The following is a 24,013-nucleotide window of genomic DNA, read 5'->3' as shown; positions in this document are numbered from 1 at the left end:
TTTTCATTAAGGCAAAATTTGTTTTATTATATTTAGTCTCCTTTGGTTCATTTTATTTGTATTTATTTTTATTTTTTTTTAGAAAACAAATTTTGTCTACTATAAGAATATAGAAAAACAAAGAAAAGCCCCAAGAAAAGGCAAGATGAAATTACAGGAAGAGCAATGGCATACCTTTACCCATAATCTAATGATCTCCATTTCTGTGGTCAACAGAATTTCAGACAAAGCAAGTATAAAGACCACATGCTGGCCAGAATGCAGTGCATAGGACATTTTTCTTACATTACGAACGAGATCACACATTGTCTTGACGTAATATTGCATAATACATGGTGTAGCCACAATTGTCAGAGCAGCACCATCAAAATTTAGCAGCTCTCAGATGTTTGTCAAACTAAATTAGAGGCAGAGGCCTGCTGCCTTGCATCTGGGCTTCAGGGAGTCCAAAACTTCAGTCACTTCTAATTTACAACAAAGTTAGCTCAGGATCAACATGGCTCCAACATCCAAACTGTCTACTAGCAGAGATGCAGCTATTAAGAAAGTGTGCTGTAGATTCATTGGATATAAATGATGCGAGGAAGGAATGGAAACACTACAAATAAAAACATTTAACAAGTCTACCAAGAAGCATCAGCCTAAATTTCATAGACAGCACCAGCTGTGCTCGTGACAAAGTCTGTGATAAACTTTGTCCTGAAAAACAGGTGTGTTAGGGAATGCATCGATCAAGTGATAGCAAGTACACTGTAAAAATGGCTTTAAACACAAAACAATGTATAAGAACAGCATGATATTTCAATCTCATAAAGCTACTTTCCTAACCCCTTATAATGAAAAAATAGATACAATATGAAAGGTGTGCAGATTACATGGAATGCTTTAAACCGAAAAAAAAATACAGCTTGCAATTAACAAACATACTGGATTTGTTTTTTTTTGTTGTTGTTTTTTTTTTTTGTTTTTTTGCTATGAGTAAAATTAGCACTACATACTGCATATTTATATTTATTTCCCCTCATTTTTGCATTTATTTTAAAAAAGGCTTTTTTTTTTTATACAGAATTTAGAAATTCAGAAAATAAATAAATTTGTGGCCATAAATTGTAATCTCAGTTGTATATTATATATATATATATATATATATATACACATATATATATATATTGCGCTCCATTTCATATGAACAAGATTATAATGGGGAAATACTTTAGCTGATGACTTGGGAATTTGTCATTATACTCTACTCGGTTACTATGTACAAACAAAGTTGACTTAAACTGTCTCTTTGGACAGCAATGCCCATTTCCATGAAAGCACAGTGCTTTCAATTTGCATTTTATGGAAAGCTAATAACCTGGTCAGCACTATTATATGGGGGGGATGAGATCATGTCATAATTCTCAATTATAAACAGAGTGAATCATACAGTTTTCCCCTTCAAAACATCAATTCCAAAACAAAGTATTAACCACCTGCAGGCTTTTCATGAGGCACTCTTAGTCTTATTCCAAAAGGCATACTTTTGGGGGTTTTGTAGTCCATGGAGATGATGCTACATCAGAGAGAAACAAAATGTTTCTCTATCTTGCAAGTCCCAAGCAAATGTGGTCTTTCTCCTAGAGTCAATGGTGTGTTGTTGGTTTCATTTTGGCTATCCACCAACTCCTCCTTTGGTCCCTCTGTTGGATCAAGTCTTTGGATTCATCTGTGGAGATGAGTTAGCAGAGACAGATAAATCTCAACTGGCACATATGGTGGGAATATCCCTGGTTTGAGAATGGCTGCTCTTCTGTTGGGTTTGGAGGGGGTGTCAGAGAGCAAGCCAAAAGAGCTTTTATGACATTGTGGTCGCTATCCCTTAAATGTTCAGATTTAGGCACAATAACTTTGAGTAAACAACAGTCTTCAGGTCAATACCAATTCTAACAATTGGGACCATGTCTTTGTTTTCATGTGTTGGTCGATTGTGTCCATATTCCTCTGCTTCTGCAGATAGTTTAGGTCTCAACAGGTTCCGATTTTACCTGGATGAAGTGGGAGGCAGGTATCTGTATGGAGACCGGAAGATCTTGCAGACTATCAGAGGCCTCAAACAGCTCTTTGGCCTCTTGATCTGGATGCAGGGCCACTTCACCCCTCACCTCCAGCTCCTCCACAGGGGTGAGACCCTCACTGGGGCTGCTGGCCAGCTGCAAGCCCACGTCTGAGTGTCTGTTGATGGTCTGGTTCAGCTCCTGACCTGCACTGTTGATGATCACAGTCCTGTAGCTCAGCTCTGCCACCCCCTCATCCATCTCCTCTTTGCAGTATGGGGTCACGATGGGGTTGCTATTGACCAGACACTGAAGGTACTGGGGCTCCAGCATCTCCTCTTTTACCTGCAGGCCTTGAAGCTCGCTGGGCTTTAGGACAGTGGCGATGACTGTTCCGGGCTGCTGGGCCACTACGGGCTGCCCATTGGCATTGAGGGTGACCATGCGGGTGATGCCATTAAGAGACCCGGCTTGCTGTGGGGTGGTGCTGATGACCCCTCCGCTGGATGAGCCCAGAGACACGAGGAGCTGCTGGTGTTGGATGCTGTCGGTCGTCATAGAGGCAGTCTGGATGGTGAGCACATCTTTACCCCCAGGGCTAGTGGAAGGCACAGTGTGGAGAATGACCCGAGGCGGGGAGGGGTGAGTGGAGGAATCACCATTGGTTAGGACAGAGGACAGGGGCAGGGTCTGCAGGGTGACTGGACCTCCTCCTTGTGCTCCAGACGTGAAGACCATTGGAACAGTGCCTGGCATATTAATAGTCCTGGGTGATAGGGAAGTATGGGTTTACAAACCAAAAACATTATAGCTGGAACCAATCACACAGGCTAGTATAGCTCATTGACAGTGTATTTAATTTTTACACTTTTGAAAAAAATGTCCTTTAAATTTAGTCAAACTTTGTTGTGTCAAATTCATTAAATTAGTCAATTTTAGACAAAAATGGCATATCATTTTAGTCAACAAAAATATCTAAGTTGACAATAATGTGCACGTCAAAGACATGTCAAACTATATCAGCTCAATCTTTAACCAAATACTCAAACATGAAAAAAACAAAACATTCTATTAACATTTCACTTTTAAACATACAGTATATAAACATATTCAAGGAATATTCTGGGTTCAATATCGACAGGATTTGTGACATAATACTGATTACCACAAACAATCCTCACTGTTTCAAAAGTATAGCCACACAAAAACAAATAATATGCATGTAAACATTATTTTAGTGTGATAAAATCACTTACTAACCTTTTCAAAGTAATGTTATAGCCAATTTTAATGTCAACAAACACTAAAACCCTAAAATGACTGTATAAATTACAATTTAAACAACTTTACATCTCAAATAATACATGAGTTTTAACAGAAGAATGAATGAGTGCTTTTATAAAATTATAAGCTTCACATTTCTGCTTTTAGACCCTCCAAAAATTGGCCACATTCACTTTCATTCAAATGTCTCACTGTAACCTCGATTTTTGCTTCTTCTTTTTTTTTTTTAAATAAAAGGAGGGACGCGACGAAATGAATCAACATTATGCCACAAATGCTGACGATTGAGCTTAACTTGTATTGAAATCAGAATATTCCTTTACATTTTTTTTACATACTGTACACAACATGAGAAAACTGTCCTGAGCTAATAGCATATAATGAATATACTGAAGTATTACCTTCATTTTTAGAAGTTACTGCGTATATTACAATATTGCTTTTATTAATCTCAGTAATATAGGATAAGTTTCAGGGTTTACTTTAACTCCGGTTCAGTTTGCCAGTGTTTAGCTTTTCAGGTCATGTAGCTCAAGCAGGTAAATACCCAGCAGTGGATTATTTTAATCAATTCTTTCTAGATTTTTCTTTGTTATTGTTGACATAATAATAAAAATAAAAAAATTAATCAATGTACATTTCCCTACATGTAATCCATGCTAGCATGTATGTTTTTCATTTTAAATAATTAGAAATTTCATGCTTAATTTTTGGCAGTAAAAAGCACATAGTAGCAAACTAATCTTAAAGCAATCGACTATGAGAATTCTTGACATCCCTGGCATCCCTAAGAAGAACGTTTACATATAGAGTGTCTCAACAGTATTTTTTCGTTTATAAGCAAACATGTCCATACCCCTACTTGTGGTGTGTGAAGATTGTATGTGCTTTTGTTTGTGCATGCACACGTCTCTCACCTTACAGAGTGTGTAGGTGCTGGGACAGCAGCTCCCTGATTTGGCTGCAGAACATGGACAGTCTGCAGCAGCTGTTCTGCTTGTTTTCCATTGCTGGTCAGCCCGGGGCTCATCTCTCTCTTCACTGACCTCACCTGTGTGCCTCCAGAGCTTCTCCCTTGTGCGCGTGATGTATTGCGCCCCATGCTCCGTCCGTGAGGGGCCGAGCGGTGCCCTCCGTACCCAGCATTGTGGTCGTCCCCTTGACTATCATCCTCATCAATAATGACCAGATCTGATGGCATCTCCTTAAACTGGTAAACAAGCCTCTGTCCTTCAACCTTGGCCAGTATACCCCTCTGGTAATAGTATCTAGTAGAGAAAGAGGAAGTAGGAGGTCAGGAAAAGCAATTCCTCTGGCATGATTGGTCCCTCTGGGTGATAAGCATTTGAAGCCATCGGCTCACCTGAGTGCTCTGCCCATGGTCTCGTAGTTCATATCAGGCTTGTTTTTGTGCTTGCCCCACAGCTTAGACACAGCCTTGGAGTCCACCAGCTTAAAAATGCCCTTCTCTCTCTGCGTCCACTTGATGTATTTGGGACAGGTGTTTTTGTCCTGCAGCAAGGCCAGGAGGAACTCCCACAGGTAGATAGTATTACCTGCAACAGCAAGAGTCTTTTATAGTCCTCTGTTGTCTCATTAAAAGTTTAGATTTCTTAAACACCTTTCATCTTTCACACCCGATGCCACAGGTCTTATTTAACACACAAAATTGGCAGAGGTGCAATTATTGGATTCTTTCTCATAACCCTAATAAATCAACTGTCCTTTCGCACAAGCCTATGCCGGGCTAGGAATTAATTAGAGGGGCTTGGCAGTAGATTATTCTTGTTTGTTGTGTGCCTTGGCCAGAAGTGGTTAAAAACAGCTACCCTGGCAGCAGGGGCTGGAGAGTGAAAAGACCGGCATGTCAGGGTGATGTATATGTATGCGACCGGCCTCCTCTCTGAGCTGGGAATGGGCCGCATGCATAAGGGGCCTGTATCAGGACAGCATCGATGTGCCCTCCAGCCCGCTATCACTTTCAGTTCCCACTTTGAGGGCACCTCATCAATTAAGAAGCCCCAGCCCTGCCTCTCTCCGGCAGCAAAGCCCCGGTAAGAGCGATGCGCGGTGCTACTTTCCAACTTTTTTCCCTTTACGCTCAAGCAGCAATGTGAGGTCATGCTTACCTTTGCCCTCTTTGCTTTTTTTCTTCAGCGGGAGAGCGGGATTGGTAATGGGAGAGCAAGGCCGCACCGGTCTTGGTTTACGCACTGCAAAAAGATTAAAAGAAGTTTGAAAAATAGTAACAGACTAATTATTAAATTCATTAACCATTCATCCTATAGCCAAAAAGAAAATATTTTATTTGATTAAAATAAATCCTCCTAACCAGCTTTGCCTGGGTTGGAGACCTTAGGCTGCTTTTGCATTCTTTTGTCTCAACTTCAGTGTTTAGTGTAAAGTAGGACATCAAGAGATAAAGACTGTGGTGTACACTGCCCTCTACTGGAGATTTAGTGGTACCTTTGGGTTTCCTGGTAGGCTTGGAGAGGTTCTTTTGAGGGGTCTCATCCATGGAGGATGTCTCCTCATCCAAATGAACATCCATGCAGCCATTTGAGAGCTGCTCTGGACGCAGGGAAATGTAAGTCAGGGGTGATTCCAGCATTGTCCCATATGTGTGAACTACAGAGCAGATGTTAAGAGTGAGAGGCTGTTTATAGTACTGCTTCCTCAAACATCCCAATTTTTATTTTTTATTTTTTAACTAGTATGAAAAATAGGACCAGTGTGTGCTAAATGACTTAACATGACGGGAAGGTATAAAGTGTTTTCAAGAAGTCTCCCCACATGCATTGCTAAATAAACAGCACCAAGTAAACAGACAGTGAGTCATCACATACTCATCCGCTTCTCATCCAGGATGTTATTAGGAGATTCCATGTTCAGCAGGGCTTCAGCTGCCTCAATGGTCTCCATATTGTCCTCTCCACCTGAGACTGAGGTCTCTACTGTGGACAAGCACAACAATCACTTACTAAACACGTTTCTCTCACTTCAGTGGTACTTCGCTAATGAAACATAGTTACGATCATGTTATTTTATTGGGTATATGGGTGTTTCTTTAACTTTCACTTTCAGCCCTGTGAATTTCTAGAAAGTAAAATCCTGTTTAAATATTCTTTCACACTCTCGCTTGTTTATTTAACTGCCTACTAACAATGCCCAACAGTGTGTGTTCATGCACCACTGGAGATTTATGTCATTTTATTTCCAGCAAATCTCAAATTCTGTATTGTGTTTAATAGAATTCAGTGGTGGAAATGACATTTTTAACCTTTTTCAAAAACAATATCTAACTCATTTGTCTTGCGAAGTCTAATTTCTGAACGTAGCATTGTATATCTTCTAAATACACAACATTAAATAATATTTTCACTTTTTGCATAATTTGGCAAAATTAAAGCTTGATTGGAAATGATGGTCAATAAAATTGCTCTGCTTACAAGTGATATTTACCTTGATTTTTATTTGTTTTCTTCAAACATCAATTGTCACATATTTGGTCACAAAGTGTATCAAGATTTAAGAAATACATTTATTTTTATTGAATATTGATGGAACAACATAATTTCTGTGAAAATAACAACAGAAGGTTGTTTTGAATAAAATATATATACAGGGTTGGGAAGCTTACTTTTGAAATGTATTCCACTACAGATTACAGAATACATGCTGTAAAATGTAATTTGTAACATATTTCATTAGATTACTCAAGGTCAGTAACGTATTGGATTACTTCTTCAACACTGGAGAAGATTTTTTTCACTTGTTTTGTCAATAAAAACTCTGCCAGTACAGTAAGGTAAAATACACATGATAAAAATACATTCTCTGAAGAACATAAATATCATATGCAGTGTTGTTTCTAAAACAAGATAAATCAAATTGATCTTGTTTTAAGGATTTTTAGATATTTTTACAGGAAAACAATACAAAAATTATTATCAAGAATATGATTTTTGCTCTAATATCAAAGGTCTTACTAGAAAAAAAGAAATTATGATCCAATGTGAATTTTCTTGATAAAAAAATATGATCGTGCCTGGTAATGTGTGTATGTAAAATGGCTAGAAATAGCATTTTAGCTTAGCGTAAAGCTGACAATTTACACAAGGTTTATTTCTGTTTCTTCTGCTCCAAACTTACTTCAAACTTACTTCTCTGTCTGCTCGTATGAATGTAACACATCATAAGAAAGTGTTTCACCGCTGTTAATATACACTTTGGATCACATCATTTATATGTATAAATGTTTCCATCTGAAAGGACTAAATATTAAATGAAACAAATGACAATAAAATGCAAAGTAATCTCTTCAGTAATCAAAATACTTTTTGAATGTAACTTTATTCTAACTACCAATGATTTAAATTGTAACTGTAGTGGAATACAATTACTTATATTTTGTATTTTAAATACGTAATCCCGTTACATGTATTCCGTTACTCCCCAACCCTGTGTGTGTGTGTGTGTATATATGTATATATATATATATATATATATATACATACACACACATACACATATATATATATATATATATACATACACACACATACACATATATATATATATATATATACATACACACACATACACATATATATATATATATATATATATATATATACACACATATTTTTAAAAGGTGGCAAGGGGAATTATTAATTTTGTTTATAACAAATCTAAGAAAAACTTAAGAAGAACGATGTGTTTAATAGGGGCCTTTTTACCCCAAATACTATCCTTTCACTTATTGGATAGTTATTGAATTTTCTTTTTATATAATCACATCAAACAAAATTGAAAATGACAAATACGTATCTTGTCTCAAAATAAATGTGATAATTTCCAAGACATTCATTAGCTACATAAATTTACAAAATATATATTAAATATTATCAAATGACCTTAATATCAAACTTTAAACATTACACATAATGATCTCATGGAACAGGAACATTTTACAGTTCATAGTGTCAAACAGGTGTTTAGGAAAGTACAGTAGTAGTTTTTGATGCTGTTTAGTGTTTTGGGTGAAAAAAAATCAAAGGAGCCGTTTACCCTGATTAGCCTTTAGCCCCATTGTACACTAAATATAAAATCTCCTGGGATTTTCACACACAACATAGTCTCTAGAATTTACTCCTAATGGTGCCAAAAACAAAAAACATCCAGTGAGCAGCAGTTCTGTGGACGGAAATGCCTTGTTGATGAGAGAGGCCCACAGAGAATGGCCAGACTGGTTCAAACTGACAAAATCTATGGTAACTCGGATAACCGCTCTGTACAATTGTGGTGAGAAGAATATCATCTCAGAATGCTTTTCTAAGATGCGGGTTGGCGCTGTTTTGGTGGCACAAGAGGGACCTACACAATATTAGGCAGGTGGTTTTAATATTGTGGCTGATCGGTGAACATTATTTGATAATATCATCATTAAATCTGAAACCTTTGATTATAGGATGATGGCTTGTATGTCTAGATGTACACTTTTTACTTTTCATGCAAAGCACCTTTTTGCTAGGTGCAAATCCCAATGAATATTAAGTTTGTTTTAATAAATTAAAAAACAAATTCAACTCCATGGCACTGGATATTTATAAGGAGCAGAGATGTATTTGTTTGCATTTATGTATACTACTTAAACGCACAGCAAAACATTAAAAACTTAAATTTTGCTTGGCAATTCCTCTATTTTATATAGGCTACATCCCTGCCGCCAGCTATTTTTTCCCATTTTCAATACGAGAAAGACTTTCATCAAGTGGTGGGAAAAAAATTTGTCACAGAAAAAAGTCCCACCGTAAATGGCAGCTATGATTGTGATCACGAGCTGCACTTACCAGACAGGCCCACATCTCCCATGATGTTCTCTTCCACCACATCCTGAATGGTGTCCACCATGATGCCATTAGTCACCTCATCGGCCTCCAGTCCAGAGTACACCTGCAGGAGGTCTGCGGCGGGCACTTGCTCCACGATCACCGCTGGGAACACTGAAGGGTCGTCCAGCTGTGATGGAATAAACAGAGAGATAAATGCATCACTGATCTAAAATCAAGCTAATACACTCAACATTGTGCAATGATTTTTGTAGAAAGACAGTAAAGTGCACCATAATTGCTGTAAAACACATGAATTTGCCCCTTCCCCGTAGATGAAAGCCTCTATTCCACAATCATCCTGGTTACTCGTACTCACAGAGGCTGCAGCTAATGGCCCATTCATAATGGCTTTAACCTGAGCCAGTTCCGTCATTTGTTTGGACTCCACTGCGCATCAGCATAACAACAAGACATTATCCATAAGCCAGAGACAGGCCTGTGTGGTATCATGTGAGGGAATGATGTAAACACAGAAGTTCTGTGTGATAGTTCCAGTAAGGTATGTATACACATAACCCTGCTTGCTCTCATGAACTCCATACCAAGAACACCAGTCCAGGCTTCCTCATTTCCACTGCAGCATTCCTGAGTGAGGGTGGAGATCACAGACACACTGCACAGGGGGGAACAGAGGAAATAGCTGGTTCTGGACTCCAAAGCCACAGGAAAACGCTCCTCACCCCCTGCCACAGTCAGCACAACCCTCCTGCCAAAATATACCACCACTCTTAGTAAAAAAAACAAAAAAAAAACCCAATGGTTTCTTCATTTCTCGCTCAGGATAAGTCAGGGCTGCACTCATTGTTAGCCAGCAATTTGAGGGGCTTTCTCATCCATTTACGGCCAAAACTGCCGTTCTAGATACAGGGTTCCCACCCCTTTTGACCAATGAAATTCCATTACTTTTCCAGTCCTTCATGACAACTGGATAACTATTTTTTTAATCAATATATAAACATCGATGGTTTTGAAAGACTATGTTGTTTCCCTTAAAGGGTTCAGTACAAGTTAAGTGATACAAATTATTTCTACATGTTCCACCTTGTTTACAAAGTTACAGTGAGGCACTTACAATGAAAGTGAATGGGGACCATGAATGTGAATGTGGCCAATTTTTGGAGGGTTTAAAGGCAGAAATGTGAAGCTTATAGTTCTTCTGTTAAAACATGTATTATTTGAGCTGTAAAGTTGTTTAAATTGTAAATTTTACAGTTGTTTAGGGTTTGTGGACATTACATCGTCATGGTAATGAAGTTGTAAAATTGGCTATAACTTTACACAGAAAAGATTTGCAAACCAATTTTATCACTCTAAAATCATGTTAACACGCACATTCTTTATGTCTTGTGTCTATACTTTTGAAACAGTGAAAATTTTAACGTTTATGGATTGGCCCCATTCACTTCCATTGTAAGTGCCTCGCTGTAAACCAGATTTTTGCTTTTTTTAAATTAATAAATAATTTTTTGTGGTAATCAATATTATGCCACAAATGCTGTGGTGTTATAGAGTCACATGTGCCACTAATTCTTAATCATAGTGCTTTTTGGACTCTCGGAAATCAAAATTTAGCAAAATTCAGCAGCACTATGGAAATTTAATGACTTTTCCCAGTCTGCAAATCCCAATGTTAAAATTCCCTGGTATTTCCAGGTTTTCCATGGTAAACCCTGTAGCAGCTGCTGAGTGAGTGACTGTGTATGTGTATATGTGTTTTACCAAAGGTCTCATTAGCTGGACTGCAGCTCTCCTTAGCTCTCTGGCAGACAATCCATGCACACAAGGCAAAACGTGTCAGAATATGAGTGAACACTGACAGACAGGAATAATTCAGGAGAAACAGCCATCTGACTGATCTCTGATGACCTTTAAACTGACACTTTTGACAGCTGAATGTGGATTGCTTAAATTATGCATTCATTCATTGTGATCATGAAAGTGACTGCCTTTCTACTGAGAATACATTTCAGGATTTATTCTCTCCCTTCAGGAAATCACTGGGAATTGAAAATACATGAGCATATGTGTGGTGTTGTGTAATGTAACCACGAGATGGCAGCAGAGTGCAGTTGAGTACTTTTCCAGTTGTGCAACTAAGTATGAAGATGAGCAAAACAAACACATCCCGCTGACACACAGGTACTTAAACTCTATTGTTCCAAGTAAAATAACCACAAAGGCTCCAATATTTTGCAATATCTGATCAATGTAAAATAGCACTTTTGGATTGCATGACACAAATGAGTGAATATGGTGCTGCAGCCCTATACGCAAGATTGTGAAACATAAGCCATGTTCCATCTTTCTTTGGCAGGACTTGTGTTTTGTTTCATCATCCTTGTACTATTCACTGTTGTTATGGCATTTCCCCCAGGGACTCGACGAGTTTGGCTCTCCAGATCTCAGTCAGTTCACAGCCAGAATAATGCATTCAGTACAGTGTGACACCAACTCCACACTACTATAAAAGAACTCACAGGAAGAATACACTGCAAACACTCATTGCAACACTTGAATTTAGCTATTTAATCGTACTAAATCAAATAAATGAGTTCAAAGTACTGCAGTGATGCCTAAAAAGCACTTGGAGCCATGCTTAAACTGTTTGAATTTCAGTGCATTAGTAAACAAAATATCAAACCAAATGGCATCTGCAAATAAATGATGCCAGATTTTGTTTTGTTTTTTCCCTCAAAACTAACTTCAGTTTTCACTTTTCTATTTTTACAATTACTTTTAATCAACTGGTCTTTAACCAAAGTTTACACAGGTGTTAACTATGGACATGCTCCACAAACATTTGACAAGTGTCCAAATACTTTTGTTTTAATTTAGAACAACATAACTATTTCTGTGTTATTTTTTTATTTGTTATTTTTAGACTTATGTTTTGCTTGGAAAGTGTGCTTGTAATATCTTTCTTCAAAAGAAATGCCGCTTGGTTGGTTTGATATATTAGCCTGATGTTATGAACATTACATGACTGTCGAAACATTTTTGCAAAACAAAATTACGTGCTTCATTACACGGTTCTCTGCAGTTTCCCAGTGAAATGTCCAGCAGGGGGCGCCAAAAGCTAGTGAAATATTGTGGTAATCAGATGAGATTAAGTGTTTTTTTTGTTGTTGTTTTTTTAAGCATCCTAAAAGCAAATGAGAGATGAACAAAACATTCTTACCCTTAACCAACACCTAAAACTAACTGAAAGTGTCTTAAAAGCAAATGCGACATGAAAAGAACATTTTCTAAAGAACATTATTTTGTATCGCTTCTATGACACTTTTGTCTCATGCGTCAACTCGCGTGCTGACCTGGGCATCTCCAAGTGTATAGCTCAATACTCTATCAGGTGAGCTACCGTGGAAGCTAATCACATTGAAATAAGTGTGCAAATGTAGTTGATTCTGTAATACACACAAATGTGTGTTTTTCCAAATGTAAAAATAAATACGTTATAGTAAGTGTTTCAATATCATAACATTGCTGTGTGTGAGCATGCAGTGTGAAAAATAAGTGTTTATAAAGTCATAATCAGCTGTTGTAAACGTGATTTGTGTGAAAGAAAATAAAACGCACAGTTGCTGAAGTACCTCTAGTGTTAATTTCACCAGGAAACTGCAGCGAAACATAGAACGCTTAAAACACTTAAAAGTCAGTTTGCAAAAATGTTGTTATAGCAACATTCATTCTATGAGACTAGGTTGGATATTTTGTATATATATAATCAAATAAAGTGCGAGCATGACTTTGTGTGAGTGTCTATGTATGCGTGAAAAACCGATTTGCATCCCAGCGGCTGCACTCAGTCATCGTTGTTCTTAGAGAAATATATTAACTAGATGAGACTGACATGGGTGAATCCCACACGTCCTGACTGTTGAGTAAGCAGGAGACATAGTTCTGCTCTCTGCAACCATACAATCCCTCCTTATTCTCCCACCCTCTGGTACTACAGACATCAGACATCACGATTATGCAAAAACCTGTGATCAGTTTGCATAGCCTCTCTCGTACTGCTCGACAGGTCAATGCAAAATAGCAGAACCTGCCTGTACTGAGCCTATACATAGTTGAAGCTATCAAATTTGTTAGGGCCATAAAATTCATGAAAATTGCAATTAGATCAATTTATTATTGCATAAACAAGGTGTACAAAATCTACTTAATAGCTCAGCATTAATAAATGTTGCAGATATTAATGTTTACACAGCTGTCAAATAAAAGTCTCCATCTATTAGATGACAGTTGCACATTAGTAGAGAGAAAACTTCTCTTTCAAAAGAACTGATACTGTTATAAACATGCAACATCCTTCTTTTTCACAGTCTTCAGCCACATTTCTAAAAGGGAAACATCAGATAAAGATCATGCATTTGCATAGTCGAGTTCCGTGTTCCTACTGTGTGAATAAAACGGATAGCATACTGCATGTTCCGCTCTCTCTTCTGCTTTACCTAATGCTACTCACAATGAACCATGCTAGACCATCCTACTGATACAATACAAGAACCCCACTTGCAGGGGTAGAGCCTAATTTCCCTTTCTTGGATCATTCCTTAACAACCAGATGCGACCCACTGCGATTTGTGCAATTTGTCCACACTGACAGCAAAAATACTGAAAAATGCCACACAATCACAGCCAATCCAAACATTTGATGTTTAATACACCAGTTAAAGCTTAAGTGTGTAACTTCTGAGCAACTAGCACCACCTAACGGAATTGCGTAAATAAACATTGCTTACAAACAGCAGCTTTCCTGAATATCTGTTATGCAAGTTGTGACAGAGCCCAGCTCTGGTATTAATTTGTGAAATCGGTATCTGGTCCAATACTGTGCTCATGTACTAGTACTTGTACTTGTTACCACATACTCAATACCAAAAATCAATACCATGCAGCGCTTGTACAACATTGGTTGTATACACATTGCCACACAAAAAGGATACATGTGGAGATATTTTGCATTTAAAAACATCTATTAAATAAATGAATTGCCATTATTCACTTCTGCACTGAGCTGCTGTTGTGCGAGCGTATTTTCCAGAAAGAAATATATTAAGAGTCATCTGTGTTCACTAAACTAATTAAACTGATATGATTCCTATCTTAAGTATCATATACACGATACACTGTTGAACTTAGAAATAACTTAAGAGAAAATAATGTATATTTATTGTAAGATCAGCTTGATCTTATGAAAATTACGTGACCCTGGCAAAATGTTTGCAAATCGAAAATACGTACGGAATTACACATTTCACTGCAATTTCCCACTGAAATGTCCAGTGGGGGGCACCAAAAGCGAGTGAAATGGTGTCTTAATCAGACAAGGTTTTTAAGGTGCATGTTAGGTTTTAATGAGTAAAACATACTTCCTTAACCTAAAACTTTAACCTAAACCTAACCAATTGTGTCCTAAAAGCAAATGCGACATGAAAAACATATTTTCTAACCCAACCATGTCATTTTGTGCCGCTTCTATAACACTTCATCTCACATGTCAGCTTACATGCTTAGCTGGACTCGAGCCTCAGTCTTCCGAGTTTAAAGTCCAACACTCCATCAGGTGAGCTACCGTGCAGGTTAACCACGTTGGAATAAGTGTGTAAATCTAGGTGGGTCTGTAATACAAGCGTTAAAATTTATTATTTTTCAAATGATGAGTAAAAGTGTTTTCAGTATCATTACAGCAGTGTGCGAGTAATAGTGCAAAAAAAATCTGGGTTTATAAAGTCATAATAAGTGGTTGAACTTGTAATTTGTGTGAAAGTGAATAAAACGGAAAGTTGTTATAGTGCCTCTAGTGTTCATTTCACAGGAAACTGCGGTGAAACGTAGATCGTGACACGTAAAAGTCAGTTTGCAAAAATGTAGTTATAGTAACGTTCATTCTGTGAGACTAGGTTATGTAAGATGGTTACAAGCTCTTGTATTTAATGTTATTATTAGTGGAGTTAAGAGTTAAACAGGCTACCCTCAAAACATTAGTCCCTCTGTACTATACTTGAATATGACAGCATTACTAAAATACAAGTATAGGTATGGGCGAATATCCAAGCGAAAGTATCAGTAACCATTCTCTGTCTCTAAAAATGGTATCGTGCATCTCTATTTTATACAGTCAAAATTGGTGCTAGAGATCTCGGTATAGTACACAACTGCTGTTGAGCACAGTTGCCAAACTCAGACACAGTGGCTTAATATCATTTCACTCCCATTACAAGATGATTTGACTTATGGAGGCAATTACTGACTCTGCAAAATTCAGTGCAGCACAGCTAATCATTACAGTCCAGACAAGCAGCTGGGCACATGTCCCTCTTCCACAGCACCAATGTGTGGAAAACCCCCACACACAGAGATTTACACAAATAAAGCAGCAGGGCTAGTCTTTCAGGGTCCTGAAAAAAGCAGCTCTATTGTTTGTAGTGGAAGTCAAAAAGGTATCTGAGACTGTGGGGCAACTGGAAGAGCATATTTGTGACAGGCCAGTAATAGAGTGAGTTGGTTTAGGGAGTTACTGAGAAGCCAGAGTCATTCAAAACAATAGTAGTTTTCTGGGTGGAAATGGACTCTTCTCCCACACTGCCTTAGAACAAGTTGGGCAGGTTAGGCCTGAATCCAGACAGCTGTTTTCTTTCAGTTTGTAAGAGAAGAGGCATGGATTACATAGAAGAACTGTCACACCTGATCATATTCACATGACTACACAAACACACATGTAGGATGAAGATCAGGATTCTGGAATCAACTGAGCTCAGACAGAAAATGGAAACACATGGAAAATATATGAAGAACATACAGTACATGTACACTCATGAACATGACAGCACAATGGCATTACGAACAAACAGAATTGACGTTTAGTGTACCATTATTTCTAGCTATGCTTCCAGACTCACTCTTGTAGGAACAGACACACTAAGTTCAGGCTGACTGGTGATTCTTACATCTCAGTATTTCCATCTGAGCCCTGCCAGCAATCCACACTGTCATCTCCCAAACCTTCCTCCCTCCCCTCCCTCCATGCCATCAAAGGCACAGACCTCCACTCTACCCTTGCAAAACCCTTCTTTAAACTTGGTCATTGCAGTTAGATGGGCAAATACTAAACAAAGAGATCCACAAGTTTACGTGCAAAGATTTCTGGCCACAAATATTTCTGGCCACAAATATTTAGGGGCTCTCAGATCAACCAGTCGTCATAATGATTGGACAATCCATCCTCTGTAGTAGGGTCAGCACACCTTCGGCCAATATGTTGTGATTTTGAGATCATCAGCAGATCACTGACTCAGTACATAAATCTACTCACAACCTTGTTAATGGATAATGCAACTTTTTTGTTTTAAATAATTTTTTGTGAATTTTGAGAAAATAAGTATTTGTCTAAATATGAATATTAAATTACAAAGAATTTTACAATTACAATATATCTCCAGGCCCTCTGATATTCAGATCTCGGTGTCAGCATTGGCCATAAAAAACCCATATTGGCCAATCATTATGGAATTCAACAAACTTAATTGTGATGTACCTGATTGATTTCATCCATCCCATTGCTGGCGAACTCAAAGACGAGCTCACTGGACTGGACCGCAGTGGTCATGGTGTTGTAGGGAGAGAGAGGGTAGGACACTGGCTGACGGGCAGAGGGTTCCTACCCCTCCGCACACACCCCGGACCGCTTAGATCCGCACCACACCCCTCAGCACAGGAAGCACTCTGTGGCACAACACTGCTGAGATAATCTGCTGCTTTCACAAAACGAGAGGCACTGTTAGGTAAGTTCCCTTTTTGGTCTTGCGCACCGTTGACGTTTTTTTTCCAGCTGAAGTGATGGACAGGTTGGTGGTGAGCTCAGAGCAATGAAGACTGTGTGATGGAGGAGGGTTCTTCTCACTCTGAGACACAGTCCTGCTCCAGCTGCGTCTGAGGCATCTAAACCTTTAAGAGAAAAAAGAGAGAAACAGAGAGGAAAAGGAACATTAGAAAACTGAACAAACTAGGCTGTCACATCATTAGAGAGAGGGGCTGTGATGGCCGGACGAAATGAGATGATACTGCTGGGGCCAGGTTGAGGGGCTAATTTTTCAACTGTGAAGAGTTTGCTCACTCAGGGGGAGACAATCAGTTCACCAATCTCATTCTTGTCATTTCAGTCTGCAAACAGCTGCCTCATAGTCAGACTCAGAGGAAGTCTGGTCAGGCAGAATGAAAATGGGCGAGTGGAAAAATGCATTCTGCTTTCCAGAGACATATTCATCATCAGCACACTTCACCTTCTCTCGCTCTGACTTCTGTTTTTTTTTTTTTATCCCCTTTTCTCCCCAATTTGGTATGCCCAATTCCCACTACTTACTAGGTCCTCATGGTGGCGTGGTTACTCGACTCAATCCGGGTGGTGGAGGACAAGTCTCAGTTGCCTCCACTTCTGAGACAGTCAATCCGTGCATCTTATCACGTGGCTTGCTGTGCATGACACCACAGAGACTCACAGCATGTTTAGGCTCATGCTACTCTCCGCGATCCAAGCACAACTTACCACGCGACCCATTGAAAGCGAGAACCACTAATCGCAACTACGAGGAGGTTACCCCATGTGACTCTACCCTCCCTAGCAACCGGGCTAATTTGGTTGCTTAGGAGACCTGGCTGGAGTCACTCAGCACACCCTGGATTTGAACTCGTGACTCCAGGGGTGGCAGTCAGCGTCAATACTTGCTGAGCTACCCAGGCCCCCGCTCTGACTTCTGTTAACCTTCTGAGATTACAATAATACAACTGTTACATCAATCTGCCATAACATTAAATTGTTTACATGCAATTTAAAAGTTACATAACAGTGGGACAAAAACATTTGTCTTCTAAAATGTCATGTAAATGCTTTAGTCCGATGGAAGACTTTTGCAAAGTCAGAATAACAGACTTAGATAATGTGATTGGTCTCTGTATTGTGCGCATGCTACGAAAGTCAAAGGTGATGCGTGACATGAATTTAACACTTATCTCAATTATAACTGCATGTTTAAACTTACTGACTGACCACGCTTGAGAGTTCTGTATTCAAAGACTTTTCACATTATTCTGGCACAAAAAAAAAGGAAAATGTCAACATCTTCAAAGCTGAGACCTGCATCTGTGCAGGTTTCAGGCTGGCATTCAAGTAGGTCTGAACTAGAAAGGGCATGCTTAACTCAGCAAGGTTCAGCCGCGGTAAGTGAGTCTCTTTAGTGATGGTGGTAGTGTGGTGGACGGGGGGAGGGGCATGGATTGCCACAGGATATGAGATCACATCACCCAGTCTGATCAAAGGGGTACTGTAAACAGGGTTGGGGTTGAGTCGAAGGGCCCAGAACACACCCTCTTCCAAAATCCACATCACTCCTCATACAACAGTTTCCTGAAAACAAGAATCACAGGCTGCTGAGAGAGAGAGAGAGAGAGAGAGAGAGAGAGTACCCTCTGCCCAGCCTGAGGCAGCAAGAAGGAACAGGAGGGGCTGGTGTCTGGTTAAAGATTAAATGAGAGAAGGGTAGGTTTGGCTGAACCACTGAATGGGGGTGTAAAATGGCAGTGGAGTGGCCCATATCTCCTCTGTGGCAGGGTGGGGCTTGTTTGCTTTGAAAGGACAGTGTGTGTGTCCACCAGTGCATACCAGTTTCAATGGTGTCTGGGTAGGTTGGGTGGGTAAAAGGGTATAGGGTACAGTTCAAGATATGAGAAAGATAGTCTGGCAGTCAATGTAGGTGGCAAGGAGGTCAAACAAATGTTGTTATTTTTTATTTTATTTTTTTTGCCTCTGGCTTTGCCAAAGACCTCTGCAGCAGCTGGAGTTTTGTCCTCAACAAGTAGACTTGTGCAGCATCTCCCTGGAGTGAGAGAACAGGACAGGGGTATGCCACGACAGAGCAGCCCAGCCTAGTATTACCACTCACCGGACGGGCTCTCCAGGGCCCCAGACTCCAGCCTCCCTCTCCCACAGCATGGAGCAAATATCTAGAGAACCCTCCTGTGGGTTCCCTTTTTCTGCATTGGTCACTGATAGTGTCAAGACAAGCTTTTTGCCCTGATGCAACACAATAATTCACTAAAACTATTTGGTGGTGCTTGCCCATACAAAACCTGCCACCATGATGCTAGGGTGTTCTGGGTGTTGTTAGGTGGTTGCTACATTTAAATTTAAGGGGAAATTCATCAAGAATTAATTGTGCCCAGTAAAAGCACAGTTTATTTGCACAAACTGTCTGCACTGGTTTTATGCTTTTTCTGAACTTGAATTTGAATGGCGCAAATCCAATCTTGCAGGTCGGATCTGAGTGCTATAGTGTGGAGAATGCAACAGACCACCTTGATCTACTTTGGACTGTACAGCACCCCTCCACTATTTTGATCCAGACACCTGAATCACCTCTTTAACATGCCGAAGTTGCACTGGACAACATACGCATCTGGATATATGCCCAGTTATAACACTCATTTGATCATTACTAGATTAATTACTGCTACCATGATTAATATAAAAAGTACACCAGAATCTCTTTTAAATAAAATTCAGTTCAGCTCCTACTTTCCTCAGGTGGTAATAGGGCAAATTTACTGTGCCGGGCAAATATTGGGTCCTTGAGCTGCTGAAAAAAAAGCATTTTATAATGAGCCAAATTTACATAGAAAGGAGGCTTGTTTGTGCGGAAAGACAATGACTGATTTCAGGACTGATTACTCCTGCTTAAACTAGATTGCAGGTAGTAAGTCACTGAGATGAAATTTTTGCAATAAAATAACATGCACAAAGGTGGCACAACTGTTTAGTGAATTCGCTCATCAATCATCACTTGCACTGTATAATACAGGAGCCAATAATATTAGCAGTAGGTGGTTACTTACTGGCCCAAGTCAAAGAGCCCACCCCCAAGCCTCTATGATCATTTTCTCTCTAGATTTGGCATGGGTGCCTGCCAAATTATGGGCCCCATTTTTTTAAATGTAAATTTGACTGCTTGAAAAATTAATAACACACCTCTCCTCAACAAAGCCACACAGTTTGAGGAGCCATTCATGTCTGTAGCACAAATGTTGCATGGCAAAGTTTATTTAAACTTTTTTTTTTTAAAACCTTGAGTATGAGCAAGAGTAATTGTGAAGCTTACACTGTAAAAAATATCTGTAATTTTAACAGTAAAAGTCTGTAAAAATGCTACAGAAATAAAACGTTAATTGATTAATGAGTATTAACTGTAAAATATATTTTAAAAGACAATACAGTAGTTTTTACAATAAATTATTTTTTTAGATTGAAAAAGTATGATTTTCCTGTATAATTAATGATAAAAAAAATTACGTTTAACAAGAGAGTATATTTACTTTTTACAGCAAATTATTGTTAAAATTACAGTATAAAGCAGTAATCAGACGTTCCCACAATTCCCTGCGTGACCCATTACATTTCATTATATTTTATGGGAATAGTTATGTTTCTTCTTATTTTTAATATCAGTTATGTACATCGGGGTGTACGGTTTTATATATGATGTAGTTTAGTTAATATTTATTACATTATTTTAATTTCACATGTGTTACCCTGATGGTGTTTAGTGTTTGTGTGAGTGAGCACTGTCTCTACATCTTTATTGGTCATTGCACCTGGAAGAGCCACTATTGGTGAACTTCATGTCATCATGTGCTCTTCTGTAGTTACAACAAATACCTTATAAAATAAAAAGCAGATTTTTACAGTTTCAGTAGGCTAATATCAAGTTTATGATGTTTTTTTTTACTGTAAATTTAACAGGATTTTATTTTTTTTTATTTATTTTTTTTTTTACAGTGCCATCATGGTCATGTAAATTACAACAGTTTTAAACTGTAAAATTTACAGGTTGTTCTGTAAAGTTGTTTACATTTTTACTGTATTTTTTACATAATTATTCTGGAAACCATAGCTGCCAAATTTTTTTTGTAAAAACAACGGATTTTTTTTACAGTGTACCTTAGCAAGAACAACTAACTATGTTTCTATGAAAGACAGAGTTAACGAGTTCCTCTGAACTAGAGAGTAGTGATGGCAAATTGGTTCTTTGGTACCAAGTCGATACTACAATAAAAAAAGATGTAACCATACCAGTGTTTCTGTAATACTGGTAGCACCGAGCAAAGACTCCCCTGCATGACAAACGGCTCCTTTCAAATGCTTACACGCTTATATGAGTATGTGCTCTGTTACTCGTTTTACACAAAAATGGACATATTAATCAAAATAAAATAGTGAAATGATTATCAATCCGTGTAATTTTTAAACCGCTGGTTTAATGAAATAAATACAGTTTGCATGTGCTGCATGCTTTAGAACAAATGTGAATGTGTGAGGCCGGTGATAAGCAGGAAAACACCTAATGTTTATGAGTATCGCGTGCTGTGCTGGTTGTATTAGATGATAGAAGAGAGAGCACATTCACTGTAAAGCACGCAGCACCTGCAAACCAAATATTTATATAATTAAATCACAGCATTTTGCACTTTAATAATCATCATACTGGGCAATGTAACCAACGTCTTATCCGGAAGTGTGAAACTACTGTCAAAAACACAGTACGGAAAAGCCTCCACATCAAAATAAAAGTTTGATTCAAAATAAAAGCTTGAAGGAAGAATTGAAGAAATTGTGACAGAAATACAGTATATAACTACTTTATAGTACTATGTAGTATTTACTGTAATTATAATAACAATTATTATTATTATTATATTTAAGCAATATCTCATCAGCAAGAGAGCTGTTGTACTGAATATAAGTTTTCATCAATGTTTGGGGGTGACTGAAATTAGAAAACAACAAATACAGTTGTGCTCAAAAGTTTGCATACCCTTGGAGAATTGGTAATATATGTACCATTTTTAAAGAAAACATGAGTGAGCAGGCAAAACATTTATTTTATTTCTTATGGGATTCATGTTCAACTGTAGGTTATAACAGAATGGCACAATCATAAATCAAAACATGGCAACAAAGAAAAAAATGAAATGACCCCTGTTCTTAATAGTCTGCATACCCTTAGTTCTTAATACCATGTATTGCCCCCTTTAGCATCAATGACAGTGTGCAGTCTTTTGTAATAGTTGTCTATGAAGCCCCAAATTCTTGCAGGTGGAATAGCTGCCCATTCGTCTTGGCAAAATGCCTCCAGGTCATGCAAAGTCTTTGGTCGTCTTGCATGAACCACACGTTTGAGATCTCCCCAGAGTGGCTCGATGATATTAAGGCCAGGAGACTGTGATGGCCACTCCATAACCTTCACCTTTTTCTGCTGTAACCACTGGAGGGTCAACTTGGCCTTGTGCTTAGGGTCATTGTCATGCTGGAAAGTCCAAGAGCGTCCCATGCGCAGCTTTCATGCAAAAGAATGCGAATTGTCTGCCAGTATTTTCTGATAACATGCTGCTTTCATCTTGCCATCAATTTTCACAAGATTTCCCCCTGCCTTTAGAGCTCACACACCCCCAAAACATCAGTGAACCACCACCATGCTTCACAGTGGGGATGGTATTCTTTTCACTATAGGCCTTGTTGACCCCTCTCCAAACATAGCGCTTATGGTTGTGACCATAAAGCTCTATTTTGGTCTCGTCACTCCAAATTACAGTGTGCCAGAAGCTGTGAGGCGTGTCAAGGTGTTGTCGGGCATATTGTAACTGGGCTTTTTTGTGGCATTGGCGCAGTGAAGGCTTCTTTCTGACAACTCGACCATGCAGCTCATTTTTGTTCAAGTATCGTCATATTGTGCTCCTTGAAACAACCACACTGTCTTTTTTCCAGAGCAGCCTGTATTTCTCCTGAGGTTACTTGTGTGTTTTTCTTTGTATCCCGAACAATTCTTCTGGCAGTTGTGGCTGAAATCTTTCTTGGTCTACCTGACCTTGGCTTGGTATCAAGAGATCCCCCAATTTTCCACTTCTTAATAAGTGATTGTACAGTACTGACTGGCATTTTCAAGGCTTTGGATATCTTTTTATATCCTTTTCCATCTTTATGAAGTTCCATTACCTTGTTACGCAGGTCTTTTGACAGTCCTTTTCTGCTCCCCATGGCTCAGTATCTAGCCTGCTCAGTGCATCCACGTGAGAGCTAACAAACTCATTGACTATTTATACACAGACACTAATTGCAATTTAAAAAGCCACAGGTGTGGGAAATTAACCTTTAATTTCCATTTAAACCTGCGTGTGTCACCTTGTGTGTCTGTCACAAGGCCAAACATTCAAGGGTATGTAAACTTTTGATCAGGGCCATTTGGGTGATTTCTGTTATCATTATTATTTAAAAAGGAGCCAAACAACTATGTGATAATAAATGGCTTCATATGATCACTATCCTTAAATAAAGGATAAATATCCTTTTGCATGATCAGTCATATTTAAAAAATCAATGCCAAAATCTCACAATTTCTGCCAGGGTATGCAAACTTTTGAGCACAACTGTACATAGATTTCATAGGTTTCACTACTTAAAAAAATAAATGTTCACTTAATTTTGAAATTCTTCAAGGAAACATGCAATTGTTTTAATTTATTATTTACAATGAAACTTGTTAAATAGGCAAAAGGAGTGTTCAATAGCATATTAACTTATCAAAAATAGGTATTAAAAACTTTAATAACTTAAATTTTACTGGTTTTGGTACCAACTAATGAAAGTTTGGTTTTGTGACAACCCTGCTAGGGAGGAGTTATCAAGATATAGTGATTCCTATGGCAAATCAAGACCACACAGAGGGTGAGTTTTTACCTACCTCCACC

The 24,013-nt window shown here is 38.5% G+C and overlaps 1 protein-coding gene across 6 annotated transcripts in view; it reads right to left on the bottom strand.

Moving 5' to 3' along the window:
- Nucleotides 1-24,013, bottom strand: part of LOC127418372 (ETS-related transcription factor Elf-1-like) — a 60,231-nt gene continuing 36,218 nt past the window's right edge. For 3 of the 6 annotated variants that reach the window (XM_051658992.1, XM_051658989.1, XM_051658990.1), the window contains exons 2-9: nucleotides 16,758-17,167; nucleotides 9,176-9,344; nucleotides 6,170-6,277; nucleotides 5,790-5,951; nucleotides 5,453-5,536; nucleotides 4,687-4,879; nucleotides 4,241-4,591; nucleotides 1-2,805 (exon numbers count right to left, since the gene is read on the bottom strand). In XM_051658992.1, the coding sequence (XP_051514952.1) occupies nucleotides 2,004-2,805; nucleotides 4,241-4,591; nucleotides 4,687-4,879; nucleotides 5,453-5,536; nucleotides 5,790-5,951; nucleotides 6,170-6,277; nucleotides 9,176-9,344; nucleotides 16,758-16,829 (1,941 nt within the window). In that variant the 5' untranslated portion in view covers nucleotides 16,830-17,167 and the 3' untranslated portion in view covers nucleotides 1-2,003. Of the gene's footprint in view, nucleotides 2,806-4,240; nucleotides 4,592-4,686; nucleotides 4,880-5,452; nucleotides 5,537-5,789; nucleotides 5,952-6,169; nucleotides 6,278-9,175; nucleotides 9,345-16,757; nucleotides 17,168-18,417; nucleotides 18,624-24,013 lie in introns of all 6 variants that reach the window. The other 3 variants (XM_051658988.1, XM_051658991.1, XM_051658993.1) reach the window with 2 other exon arrangements.

The sequence above is a fragment of the Myxocyprinus asiaticus genome, chromosome 27 (assembly GCF_019703515.2).
Source record: "Myxocyprinus asiaticus isolate MX2 ecotype Aquarium Trade chromosome 27, UBuf_Myxa_2, whole genome shotgun sequence".
Classification (NCBI taxonomy): Eukaryota; Metazoa; Chordata; class Actinopteri; order Cypriniformes; family Catostomidae; genus Myxocyprinus; species Myxocyprinus asiaticus.
Note: the sequence above shows the minus strand (reverse complement) of the source record. Positions and strands in the feature narration are given on the sequence as shown.